Below are 14,540 nucleotides of genomic sequence, written 5' to 3' on the forward strand. Positions count from 1 at the left end.
TGGAAGAAACCCAAAAAACATTGCATTTGCAATGTAACCCTGATATTTTTGAAGCAACGTTCCCACATTTGGAAAAGTATCAAGAAAAGAGAAAGGAAGAAGGATAAGGTGCTAAATCTTCTCCCTTTAATAAACCCCCAACAATAAATCTTAAAGTTGTCCATGTAGACCCATGTATACTTCATCTCTGGCTGAAACTGAGGTGTCTGTTTCCACGTGCATAGGGAATGGTTACCTCTTTGTGTTCTATTTTTTGTTTTGTTTCATAGAGTTAAAATGGGAATCCTAGAAATGCTTCACATTCTGTGGTTTCCATCTGGACATCAATAGAGGGTTAATTTCTTTGCATGCCTGGTCCAGGGAACATACCATTTACTTGAAAGTAACCATGTAGAAAGGGTTAGAGAGCCTGCACTCACCCTTTCCCTGTACTGTGTACTCACTGCCCTTGGTTTTTCCCTGATGCTGGTTCTGAATGTTCACAAGTGACAGGAAACATCTAGGCTGGCAGATTTCGAAGTTCTCATTGGCGATAGACTTAGTCTCAGGAATCAGGACAAAGCAGGGCTGTCTGATGTGGTCTCTCATTTTTGACAGGTTCTGCCTTCAACAGGCCTGGGGATGAAGGCTGCTGGTACTTTGGCCCTGATGGCTGCCTGATCACAGTCGTTGAACCCAAAATCTACGCTCGCTGTAAACTGGCAAAAATATTTTCGAGGGCTGGCCTGGACCATTACCAGGGCTTTAGCCTTGGAAACTGTGAGATTTCTCCATTTCTGTTCTATCTTCCCTTGGACTCGCCCTTGAGATGTCAAAGGCCCCATCCACGCTCACTTCTGTTTGCTCCCAGCCTGTCCATGCTCTGCCCCAGCAGGGACGGCTGCTGGCTGTTCACATGTCCTCAACTGCTGCTCTCGGGGGCTTCTCTCCTGCGCCCTGTCCCTCTTGCCCTCACTCCTGGAGTCCTGTATGAATGACACCAGCAAAGGAAGGGGAAAACACCACCCCTTGCTGACAGTGTAGGGGGCAGACCTGACATTTAGTCTAGTCCAAACTCAGCCACTGAGTATGTGTGCCACCCTGCCCATCTGTGCCCCTCGGGTGCACTACCAGCCCTGACCCTCCCCAAGGTTTGTCAGGAACAGAGCATGTTCCCTTAACATGTATAAGGGAACTCTCCCCCTCAGAGCAGGGTTGGAGAAAAAAATGCATTTTTTCCCCTCACATTTCTGGCTTTTTCTCCTTCTAGGGATCTGCATGGCCTACTATGAGAGCCACTACAACACCACTGCTCAGACTGACCTGGAGGACGGAAGCACCGACTATGGCATTTTTCAGATAAACAGTTACACGTGGTGCAGACGTGTGAAGCTGCAAGAGAAAAACCATTGTCATGTGGCCTGCTCAGGTATGCTTTTGACTTTACAAATATTATCCTTCGGGATAGACAGGAAAGTTGATCATGGAATATCCACCCACCTTCTGCTTTGACCAAAATTTGGAGTCCAGATGTGCAAGTAGGTCTGCACCAGGCTAATAAATTATTCAACAGTTCCCCAAGGTGACACTCATGATCCTGTGGCCTACTTGTCCAAAGATGACTTTTCCCTTCTAGGGTGGTTTTTATGAAGCCCACCACAAAAACAGAGGCCTGGATAAATGACCTTACTACCTTTTCATGCATAGAAAAGTTAGATATATTCATTAAGAAGGAAAAAGTTGTTCACCAACTGCTTTCCATAAGCAATTCACTCAATACATGCAGTTTATGCTTCTTTGTACAGAATGAGATAAATAAATTCACTTCACATAGCACTTCTTAAACAGTAGAAATGACGCTAGAATTCACTTCCAAGTCTTTTACTTCAGTCACTTGAGAAATATATGTGTGCACAGAACTGAGCATAGCAGGACGCATCAGACACGAATTCTGGTGTTAGGGAAGAGAATATGTGCTTCTACGAAGTTTGACAAATGACTGTAAACAGGTGTGGGCTTCCAAGGAAAGAGATATTATTAATAAAGTCATGGGAAGCTTTGTAGACGTAATGATATTTTATCTAAGATTTGGAAGATAGGTAAGATTTGGATATTCAAAGATAGAGAAGTGTCATTCCAGGGAAGGAGAACAAACAAGCAAAAAGGTGCATGAAAAATAACAGGACATGTGGTTGTAAAGGTTGATGACTACCTGACCACAGAGGACCTTGGGACCCAGGCTAAGGAGCATACACTGATTTCTGCCTGCACTAGGAAATCCAAATAGGTCAGTTGATTCAACATTGCTTCAGAAAAATTAATATGCAAGCTGGGTGTGAGAGAGATTAAAGAAGAGATGATTTAAGTGAGAGATAAAAAGACCTGAATGATGGTCATGGCTAGTGGTATGGAGAAGAGTATGCAAGGGACACTCAACAGTAGAAGGATGGAGTGAAGTAAGCGGTTGTCTTGTTTGCTCCCCCTCTAGAAGGTAAGCTCCGTGAGGGCAGGAGTTTTATCTGTTTTGATCACTGGTGTATCCTCAGTGCCTAGAATGGTCCCTGGCCATTGCTGGAACTCAAGAAATATTCATTAACTAAATGAATGTAGGGAAAAGAGCAAGGGTGAAGGCAAAGAGTGATAAAATTCCTTAGGAGCAGGAAGTAAACTTTTATTTCTCTTGGACACATACAAGATAATCAGTACATACGTGTGAATGTATGGATGATGGAACGCTACGTTAATTCACCTAATAAGCTGTCCCTACTCCTACATGACTATGGAATGCTCGCTACCTCCTGACCAATTGTCAGTCAACCCTTAATTTAGAGCATTCTTTTGTTGAGCCAAAATCCATGTCCTTATAGCTTTATTCCATTAATGCTAGTTTTTCCTTCCAGATTTATTCAAAACAGATTTTCTCTATTTTATACACAGCAACTTATTAAATGTTTGAAAATAATTAGTAGGTATTTCTCATCTTCAATTCTTATCTCCGAGGGTCAAGCATTCAGTACCTTCACTTTGTTACAGGTTTGACTTTTAAACTCCTTCCCTTCTTGGTCACTCTCATTAGCATCCCCTGTGAGCTTGCCAATAGAGTCTTCTAGTTAAACATGGTGGTTGGATGTGTATATTGTTAGAAGCTGGAAAGCGAGAGGACAAATGGTGACTAATTTAGTAATTAGAGAATTGCTAAATCCTGAATCTTAAACTGACCATGGGAAAGCCAAGAAGCAACTACAGGATCCCAAAAAGGCTCAGAAATCAGCAGCATCAGCTACTTCTGGAAACTGGAGTGAAGGCAGGTTGAAAACAGGATGATCAGTTGGAAATCCAGTTAAGGAGCAGCTGATTCCCCTCCTGATTCCATTCATGTATTGTCTGCTCCTCCCCAACCCTGGCAGGATACCGGGGCTCTCTCTCCTGGACAGGATAAGTAGAACGTCTCTCAATTGAGGGACCTCGCCAACATTTGAGTGTGAGAGCTCCGTACTAAACATGGAGTTAAGTTTCTGTAGTCCCAGTCACCTTCCTCCACTCCAGTCCTGGAATGCTGGCAGCCAGCCTAGGCTCTCCAGAAGAGAAGACCCTGTTCTGGGGAGTCCAGCCAGATGGAAAGGAAGTAACTGAAGTGGGACCTCCCAGTGAACAAAGTAGCTAGATCGGGGCTTCCCTGGTGGCGCAGTGGTTGGGAGTCCGCCTGCCGATGCAGGGGACATGGGTTCGTGCCCCAGTCCAGGAAGATCCCACATACCACGGAGCGGCTGGGCCCATGAGCCATGGCTGCTGAGCCTGTGCATCTGGAGCCTGTGCTCCACAACAGGAGAGGCCACAACAGTGGGAGGCCCGCGTACCACACACACACACAAAAAAAGTAGCTAGATCTCCCTACAGTGAGATGCACAGTTGAAAATCCCCACCTCTGTGTACAGAACTCCTAATCAGCTTTTTAGTGTCCCTCTCCTAAATAAGTGCAGATAACTAAGGGGCATTAGACTTCATAGGAGTGTCACTGACATGAAAGAATGAGACCACCACCACCAACAGCAACAACAACAAAAACCAGATAAAAGTAACTTATTGAAAGTAGAGAGTATGCTGGGAATGAAAACTTCAAAAAAAACCCTATCATTAATACCTTTGATATGTTTACATTTATAGTGAATTTCTCATAGACAGCATATAATTGGGTGTTGCCTTTATAGCCAGTCCAACAATTTCTGCTTTTCAACAGTAATGTTTAGACCAGGGAACTTTTTCTGAAAGGGACAGATAATAAACAGTTTAGGTGTTGTGAGCCTTATAGTCTCTTTTGTAACTATTCAACTCTTCACGTAGCACAAAAGCAGTCACGGACAATATGTAAATGAATGGGCATGATTGTGTTCTAATAAAACTTTATTTACAAAAACAGAGGGTGGGCCTGTGGGCCCTACATAGTTTGCTGGACCTTGATTTCGATCATTTATATTTAATGTAATTACTGATATGATTAATTTAAAATCTACCACCTATTTGTGGGATCTATCCATCTATTCTTGGTTTATTTTTCCTGCCTTCTTTTGGATTAATTGAATCTTTTCAGTATTCTCTCTTATTTCCACCACTGGCTTATTAGCTGTACTTCTGTTTTATTTTTAGTGGTTCCTCTAAGGTTTACAATATGCATCACATTCTATCTTCAAAAAACATTATACCACTTCACATATAATAGAGTTGACCCTTGATTTTCTCATTGGGCTCCCTGTAGGTAATGTGTCCTTTTTCCTCTAGCCCCTTTTTACAATTTCCTCTTTGTCACCAATTTTCAGCAATTTGATCACAAATGTCTGTTTTTTGTGTGTGTTTATCTTGGTTGATATTCACTAACATTTTGGATCCTTGAGTGGATAATTTTTTAATTTCTCCTTCTAGGAGTCTAATAACACTTGTGTTAGATCATTTAATGTTTTCCCATAGGTCACTGGGGCTCTTCATTTTTTTTTCAGCCTTTTTCACTTTCTGTGTTTTTTCTTTTTCAATTGTTTCCACCACCCTATGTTCAAGTTCTCTGATCTTTCTTCTGAAGTGCCTAATCTATTAAATTCACCAATTGAATGTTTCATTTCAGATAATGCATTTTTTCAGTGCTAGGTAATTATTTTATATCTTTCATTTCTCTCATTTGATTCATGTTTTCCTGTAAGTCCTTGATAGCAATAAACATATTTATAAGCACTGTTTTAAATTTCTTGTCTGCTAATTCAATCAACTCCGTCACTTCTGGGTCTTCCCTTTGACTGATCTTTCTCCTGGTTATGGGTTACATTTCCATACCTCTTCATACATGTGATTGCTTTCTATTGGATACTAGACAGCGTGTGTATTCCATTGTTGAGTGTCTGGATTGTGTTGTGTTCCTTTAAGGATTATTGAAGCTCATCTTGGCAAGCAGTTAGTTCTGGTCGGGTATATTCTAGAGCAGTCATTATGGGAGGGCTAGTTCAGCCTTACTCTCGAAGTATTTCCCCTTTAGCCTCTCTTGAATATCCTAAGGTTCAGCAAAGTCTCTCTCCTCTGGCCAGTCAGAAATCATGTCTCCCAGCCCTGGCTGAGCCCTGCTGGTCCCTCGCAACTGTTCTCTGACTAGTCTCGTGGAGTTTTACCCTTGACGTGCCCGTTTTGGCCTTCAGCCAAAGACTCAGTGGCATCTCTCCGCAGAGCTCAGGCGTGCTCCTTTTGGTGCCTCCTTCCTCTCAGGGACCCTCTCGACAAATGCCAACTGTCTCAGCCTCTCATCTCTGTCTCCTCCACATAGACTGCCATCTCCCGTCTGGGTTTTACCTTCAAGGTCTGTAAAGTGGCACTGGGCAGACAGTCACAGCAGTCACAAGGTGAGCCTCGTCTGGCTTCTATCTCTCAAGGATTCTGCATTCCCTGTTGTCTAATGCCTGAAAATCATGATCACATGTTTTGTCTAGTTGTCTAGTTGTTTACAGTAGGAGAGAAAATCTGCCGCTCACGGCTGTGCTTGACTTTAGGTACAGTTTACTGACTGAGGATTGTCCAATATTGTGCCGGTTAAGGAAGTCTGGGGTAAATGTATATCTGCAAGACAACCATGGATTCTCAGAAATTAAAGTGTTAGATGGTTCGCTGTTAGAGGTGGAGGATCACTCATATCTGCTTTCTCATCATAAAAAGCCTGGGATTTTTAGGGCCAGCTTCAAAATAGAAAACAGGATGTTGGTTTTATACCCTAATCACCCTCTATGACAGGCCGCCCCCAGCCTCAGGCCAGAGAGGCTGTACTTAGGGACAATGTCATTCTGTCCGATGGATTACAGAAGTAGGGACATTCGTCATGGGAAATTACAAACAAGCGAGCATTAGAGTGTGTGTGCAATGTAGGTGACCCCTTATACGTGTACAGAATACATGCACCTCACGCCCATCTGCTGAAGCTACGTGCGCTTGTTAGTCCAAGACCAAATCATATTCCTCAGGTTGCTGCCGGCCTTCCCAAACTATTTGGGCCTAATATTTGTTATATATACATAGAGAGAAATATAGACATATCTATGTACACACAAACTCACAGACATATAATAATATAATAGCAATCTTTATTTCCCTCCAATAATTTAGTCCTCATTAAAATAAGAGATGTTTAAGAAAAGCATCATTGCCCCCTGTATCTAGGCTAGCCCACTTATATTCATCTCTATTTCTCATATCAGCCTGGTATCTGAGTTGGCCATTGTCACTTCAGAGAGGACAAGGAGATGTAAATTCTGGGTTAAGATAGTGGTATTTCCGTTGGGGGCCAGGACTATGCTGGGGAGAGACAGACTTTGCAGTAGAACTCATCTTAACTGAAAAAACAAGTTCTTTTTGTGTAGATTGTTGCTGTTTTCTTTTGTTGGATGGGGGAGAATAAATGATTCCACGGAACGATGCTTTGATGTTCAAGGTAACCCTTTCCTTGCCTGTGTTTGACTGGACAGAATTGTCTATTTGCAGTAAATGGAGCAGAAGCCATTCTTGGCTTGGGTGCCGGGACATACCTGCTCTCTGGGCTCATTTCTGCCCCTCTGCTGCCCCTCTGTGGCAATTTCACTGGGTTTCTCACATCTCAGCCCCATGGCAGGTTCTTTATTCCCCAGCCCCGACCTAGCTTAACACATTACCCTAAGGAAATTCAAAGTCACGTCCAACTTGCACTTGCAAAACATCTCAGTTGTGCAACAAAGTGGGACATTGACAAACACCTTCCACCATCTGTACGACCCGGGCCTGCAGTACCTAGGCCTCCCACCAAACCGTGCACAGCATCTCCAGACGGGCAACCTGCCGCACCGCAGACATGAGCTTTGTTCTCTGTGTACTGGCCCCAGGGCTGCGCCGAGGCAGGTCTAACAGCGTACCCTCCGCTTCCTCCCTACTCTGTGTAATCTGTGTCCTGCCATCCCTGGAGACCCCAGAGAACCCACTTCTCCTAGGAAACAGGCCCCAACCACGTTCAGTCACAAACCACAGTGTCTCAAGCACTCATCAAGAATGTATGCACACGAAATAAAGTGTTTCTAAGTAATCTGAACTTGTATTAGATACCAAGCCCTTAAATTTGGATAATAATGACTTGAAAAATTAATGAAGTATTTATACCTTTATTATCGACTTTGTTAGCAGACGGTGTTGCCCAGGCGGGAATCTTAGCTGCAGTAGCTCTGTTGGAAGGAAGTAGCCTTAGGTTTGAAGGCAGACTCGCTTACTGGGTGTGTGACCTCAGTTTACAGGGATGATAATGGCTGTAACCATGGTAATCATGTAGTATGATGAGATAATGCATGAAGAGGCTTCATATGTGCTGGACGTAGGGTACATTTTCCATAAAGGTCAACTAATAGCAATAGCTATTGTGATAAATAATTCTCTTCCCAGAAACAAGGCAAAAGACTTTTATAAGCTAATAAAGCTTTATTTGCTTTCCAGAAAAGTTGAATCCATTACACTTCCATCAGCAAGAACTCAGGAGTGCATATGTCATTTCACCCTTGTCAATATCGAGCATTACCCAATTCCTACAAAATCTTTGCTCAGTTGATAAATAGAAATGCTGTCAAATGGTTTGGGTTTTTGTGTCTTGGATTGCTGGTTGTGGTGGGCGTGGATGTGGATTTCCCAGTTTCCCAGTTTCCCCTCAAAGGAAGGACATTTGGTCCCAGCTGCATTTGTGTGATTTGCGCACTGTCTACCAGCACCTGCTCGGGTGTCAAGAGCTGCATCCCCTAAGGTCCTGCCCCTGTGGGCAGCCCAAACTGGGCTTCAGAGGGGTCCAACCTGGGCAACTCTGATGGGCCAGATTCACCACAGGCTCAAGGCCTGGGCGTGAGGTTTGATGGGCAACATTCACCACAGGCTCCAGGCCTGGGGGTGAGGTTTGATGGGCCTAGATCACAGCTATGGTTTCCGCCTGCCCAGCCTTGCTTCTGCCTGTTTCTTCTACAGGGGTGGATCCCTAATAAATACCTTGCACTCCAAACCCATCTCAGCAACTCCTTCTGGTGAAACCAACCTGAAACAGAAGTGATGTTGGACTTTTTTTTTGTTTATTTGCCTTTTTCTGTCATGTTTGTGTTGAGAAGGATTTTGAGGCCACTTCTGGTGAAGCAATATCTATGAACACATTTTCAGTTGAAAGATCTGTTACATCTGAAAGCTATAGAAAAAGTAACAAAGGCAAAGATTGATGTATTTGACGTAAAACTTAAAAATTTCTGCATGTGGAAAACACCTTGGGTAAAAAGAAAATTATTGCACAAACCAGAAAGTTCCAATAGACAAAAGTTTAATAATTATTTATAAAGAGATGTTCCATGTCAAATTAACACAAAGAAAACACGGTACTGTCCTCTCTCACTTCTGTGTTTCTTTAGGACATAAAAAACATTTTCCTGTTGTGTTTTCCCTAAACACATTTCCAAAAACCTTTCAGGGCTGGTCCATTCCTCTGAAACTTTAAGATGTGGATGGTCTAGAAACAAAAACAGTTCTTTGATTTGTGAAGAAGTGTAACAAAAATAAGGATACGGCTCATGGTTCTTCCAACCCTCCTGCTCCAAAAGCAGTGAGAAAAGTGAAGAAAATCTGATTCAGGCCTCCCCAGCTCCAACAATAAAATCTCGGCTAACCCTCTACTCTCTCTTACAGCCTTGATCACTGACAACCTCACAGATGCAATTATCTGTGCCAAGAAAATTGTTAAAGAGACAGATGGGATGAACTACTGGTAAGAGTCTTTCCTTGGGAGACAAGCTGACGTGGGTGGAACCTGCAGTGTGTCCGTCCATCACCGCTGCAGGGGATGGAGACAAGTTCACCTCTGCAGAGTGGTCCAGCGAGTTCCATGTGACCTAGTCTATATCCTCCTCTATTAGGGTGTGGATGTGCAGTGAACCTGGTAGAAGCGATTAGTATGGGGAGGAGAGGTGGGAAGGAGTCAGAATCATTTGCAATTGCTTTCAACGTCAAGGTGTGCCCAACAATGAAGAGAGAGGTGCTTTCTCATGGGAATTGGAGAGCATCCGTGCAGACAACACACCAGAGGAAAAAGCTCGAGTTTGCTCTAGATTTGGATAAGATTTTGGAAGTCTGTGGCAGGGAGAGGAAAGTGACCATGTCAGTTGCATGAGAAATGGACAGGAAGCCTCCCCAGGTTGTGCATGAGACATGGCTAAGCTGGTGCCCACAGTCATCTCTGCGGCTGTGTTTCTTGTGAACGTTGCTAATCAGGTCACTCACTTGGGGATCCCAAATTTTCAGAGATGTGGATGTTTAAGCAAATGACCCATCCTTATAAGAGTTGCTTACTTTTTGCCGAGGCTAACATGGACTCTAGGAAAAAACCAAGGAGAGGAAAGTCTTAACGAGGCAAAAGGATGGAGTCCTTGGGTCTCAGAAGCAAATGACACTGAACCCTGGGCACCACTGGTTACATGGGTTAATTGTGTATGGTTTTTGAACCTCAGAATATTTGGATTGTCATGCTTCTCTCTGTTGTTCCTGCTTCCCTCTCCTACTTAGGCAAGGCTGGAAGAAGCATTGTGAGGGCAAAGACCTGTCTGCATGGAAAAAGGGATGTGAGGTTTCATGAACTGGACTGGCACCAGGGATGCTTCACAACAGCCCCCCAGGACTTGTAAGAACAGCTGTGTCCTCTTGTCTCCCTCCCTCCTAATGGTCCTTCCAGAGTTGGAGAGGGAAAGTTAAGCTGTATTTGTAAGGAAATAAATAATTCCATTTAAATGTCTTGACATTGCGCTGACGAAATTTCAATGATGTCGTAGCAGCACATGGTTAAGACTGGAAACGTCACCTACAAAATGTTCTAGCCCTGAAAGAAACAAGCTTCTCTTCTTTACTGTAGTAAGTCCTGATTCCTGTGGCCCTGAAATGGCTGCTTATTTTAAAACTACGGTTCCCAGGTCAAGGAGAACGCTGGGGGAATGGCCACAGTTTGCTGACCTCTGTCCTGGAGCAGTAAGTCCTTCTTCTCCTGGTCATCGGATGAATAGCCCTTCCTCAGCTCATCTCTTCCAGACAGAATGTTCCTGATTCCTCCAGGCAGTTATGATGGGCATTCTAATGCGACCAAATAGATGAAGTTGCAGCTCTTAGCCCCAGGGTTCCCCTATGTTATTCCAACATACATTTAAATTAAACCTATCAAAAACCACACTTACATCCTCATGACAAAATTGTTTCCAGACTTAGACCTGCAGATTTCATTAGTTTGCTCGGAAACTGGCCTGACTAAAGATATTTCATTACCTGGAACAGTGGGCTGAGGAGTTCAGATCCCCAGAGATATTCCCAGGATGCCCTCTGCTCCATGCAGGGGTGGATCCTCCACAGGGCAGCTCCACTCTGCTGAGTTTTGCCTTGTCCATTCTCTGTCCTGCTAGGGTTAGAAGTGGCTGGGCCTGTCTTGTTGGAACTTTAGGGTCAGGTTGAACACAATCTGACCGTGAGAATGCACCAAACTGAGGTTTGTTGGAAAAACGTTTATGCCTGCAACTAAGTTGCCCACTTAAAAGAAAGTCCTCAGGACTCAGACTGATGGTTTCATCATAGCACCTAGATACCCCACACATGCTCTCTAGTGGCCAGCCGCCTCGGCTTACTGTTGGCTCATTTCTCATCCTCTGGCTTTACCTGCAGACATAGGCTTTAAAAGCAGAACGCTTCTTTCCAAAAGAATATAAACGTTTTATATATGCCTAAACAAACGTAATCCTGTGACAATGTAACAGGCATTACAAAGCATGGGAAAAAAAAAACTTTCAAAACGTCTGATGTAAGAATCAAAAAATAACTACTTAAGATGGCTGAAGAAAATCTGAGAATTTTAGTGTCCATTACACGGTACTAAATCAACAATCAGTGCTTATAGAGGTCCATTCATATGTATTTTTCATTATTATTGTCTTGTCATTCATCCACCTTGCAGTCTCCGTTCTTAGTTAAACCTGCATCGTTAAAACCAGTGGTACCATGTTAATGACCTAGGTGGGCATGGGTCCCGGTGCCAGCTATTCAAAGACTGGGGAAAATTTCTTAACAAAACAAAAATCCAAATCCAAAAAGTGCTTTGAAATCCAAGGTGAAGGGAAGCTAGCTGGCTCTACAATTTGATGGATCTTTTTGCAAAACTCATAAACGTTCTAAGCGTGCAATCTTACTATTTCTCTCCCCAAGTGTTTCATTTAGTATTTCCATAAATAATAATTTAGGATAAAAAATGCATTATCCTGGATAATTTTCCACAATGAATGCTCTCTGAAATTCAAGAGGAAAATATTACTCCTATTCCTAAGTTATCTTTATTTATTAAAATAAACTAAGATTGGGTTTCCCTGGTGGCGCAGTGGTTGAGAGTCCGCCTGCCGATGCAGGGGATGTGGGTTCGTGCCCCGGTCCGGGAAGATCCCACATGCCATGGAGCGGCTGGGCCCGTGAGCCATGGCCGCTGAGCCTGCGCGTCCGGAGCCTGTGTTCCGCAACGGGAGAGGCCACAGCAGTGAGAGGTCCGCGTACCACAAAAAAAAAAAAAAAAAAATTCTCCCTGTTCAATTGATAAATGCTGCTAATACTTTTTTTTCTTTCGCTCCATGGCATGTGGGATCTTCGCGGACCGGGGCACGAACCCGTGTCCCCTGCATCGGCAGGCGGACTCTCAACCACTGCGCCACCAGGGAAGCCCGCTGCTAATACTTTTGGTTTTCCTTCCATTTTTATTTTTTCTATTTTTTATAACGTTGGAATTACGGAGTTTTAATTTTTTAGCCCACTCTTTTCACTTAATAAACTCCAAGATTTCCCCCAATTAATATTTTCTAAAATATACGTGATCCATGAGAACAGCACCATAGTTACTGTGCTGTCCCATAATTCATTTTCTCTTTCCCCTATTATTGCATATTTGGGTTAACCAGGACTGTTTTTAGGTCTGGACTCTAGGCCAGTTTTTGCAAAGGGATCTTTCTTTTCCCACTGCTTATTCTCCTCCAAACTTCACCCAAAGCCCTCAATCCGTAATTTTATGGGGTCCATGTTTCCACAGACTCCTTCGCTGCTTTGGGGATGACTTCAACAGAGACAAAAATGTGACATCAGTCACATTTTCCAAACAATTAAGATCTGCCATTTGGTCCGACATTGAGAGAAAAGGCTTAAAGCGGGTACTGTTCTGAAAAACCCAACCCCCATGGTTAGTTACCATGCCGTTTCACCTCCTGTAAAATGGGAATCATATTTGCCACACACAGCTGTGGTAACAATTAGCAACAATGTCAGAAGCACTAGTGGCACAAACCAGCCTTTGAATAAAAGTCGGTTACTATTATTCTATTTCTACATTATTCTTTCTCCAGTGTGTTGAACAGGCGATTTCTAACAGGGACTGCCTACAGCAGGTCGAGCTACCTTTGGTGTGAAATAATGGCATTTCCTGGAGGGAAAGGGGGAGATCTTGCCTGAAAGAAACCACCGGTGAAACCGAGGCCGAGTGTGTTTCACTAGGTCCGCGCTGAGCTGCTGAGATTTCCAAGCCACAGGGTAAAAAGTTAAGGTCATCTCTAGGCTTCTCCGCCCGCTACCACGCTCCCACTGGCAACATAATTCTTAGGGCGAGGAAGAAAAAATAAATCTAGAGTTGCCTTGAAAAGCATTCAGGCAAAATACAGGCAGGATTCATAAGTAATCGGACTTCTGCATCAGTTTTCAAAACAGTATCCTGTTACCAGCTAGAGCAAACAGAGGCCTTTCAGCCCCGGGAACTGACAGGCGGTGCAGAGGGCAGACTGGAAAAGATTAAATATTTGTGCAGAGCGGCACACACCCCTTCACAAAGGGCCGCCTTCGTCGGGAAGAAAAGGAAATGCGAATCGGGGGAAAGGGATGCAAGAACTGAGAAGAGAGCCTTGTCTCTGCGGAGCAAGGGCTGCCTTGGGAGGAGGAGGTGGCGAAGTGGAGAGCAGAGAAAGAGGCTGCGCTGCTGCAGCCTTTGGGCGCTGCGGTCTCCCACCTTGGGCGCTGAGGCTGCACTTTTGACCCTGGCAGTGGAGTCAGGCCAAAGGGCTCCGGTGGGGAGGGGACGGAAACAGGATGGGGAGAGTTCTGCAGTTGCCAGTATGTGATGGCAGAGAGTCCAGAGAGAGGCGCCCTGGGAGAATCCCGCGGGCTCAGCAGCGCGGCCTTAACTCCTCGGGGCCGGAGGAGGAAGGGAGGCTGAGACGGAGGCCCGCGGAGCAAACTGTTTAAACCGGCAAGGCGTCCAAAGCGAAAGACCAGGAAAGGGAGGCTTTTGAAAATTGTTAAAAATTGCAATTTTCAACTCCGCTGACTGTCTATCGAGGCCGGCGTCTGCCTCTGAGACATTTTAGTGGCTGCCAGGAACTTGGAATTAAAAAAAGAAAAAGAAGAAGAAGGAAAGAAAAACGTTCTGTGCAGGCAGGAGGGAGATGGCTGATAAGATGAGAATCTTTCGGGAGCTGGGATTTTTTCGTGGACTTTGGAACTCCAGCTGGCCCTGCCAGGAGCACTAACACAGGATGCTTTGCAGAAAAAGCAGCCCCGGGGAGGCCCTTTGAATCCAGCTCCAATGACCCACTTGAGGAAGAGGAGGAGGGGCCCCAAGGGGGAAGGACAGCCGGTGGCCCCGTGGGCGGCTGAGGCCTGGCCCTCAGCCCTCGCTGAAGAGGGGCATCACCGGGAGGGGTTTTTTTAATGCTGATGCCCGACTCACTTGTGTTAAGTCAGGCTCCCTGAAGGTGGGTGTGTTTTAAATTCCCCGTTAATTCTGATGTGAGGTCAAGGCCATGAACCCCCGGGGAGAGACTTAAAGGGACCTGCTGGGGGCAGGCCTCCCTTGGGCTCTTGCACCCGAGTCTTCTCACCGGGAGAAGAGCATCACGTGCCCCCCACCTTCCCAGCCGCATCTTGGGTCCTCAGGAGGCCTTCCCCTTGGAAAGCGTAAAGGCAGAGCCTCTGGATCTGAGCTGAGCCCCGTCATCCAG

The 14,540-nt window shown here is 44.7% G+C and overlaps 1 protein-coding gene across 1 annotated transcript; it reads left to right on the top strand.

The window, feature by feature from the left end:
• Positions 1-618: 618 nt before the first annotated feature.
• Positions 619-10,117, top strand: LOC308614214 (lysozyme-like protein 1; the record flags this gene model as incomplete). The annotated part of the gene is given in 5 exon segments (XM_081228444.1): positions 619-646; positions 649-759; positions 1,250-1,408; positions 9,175-9,253; positions 10,048-10,117. Coding segments are annotated over 5 exon segments (444 nt in total). The 5' UTR covers positions 619-621.
• Between the last annotated feature and the right edge of the window lie 4,423 nt (positions 10,118-14,540).

The sequence above is a fragment of the Mesoplodon bidens genome (assembly GCF_964165515.1).
Source record: "Mesoplodon bidens genome assembly, chromosome: 3".
Classification (NCBI taxonomy): domain Eukaryota; kingdom Metazoa; phylum Chordata; class Mammalia; order Artiodactyla; family Ziphiidae; genus Mesoplodon; species Mesoplodon bidens.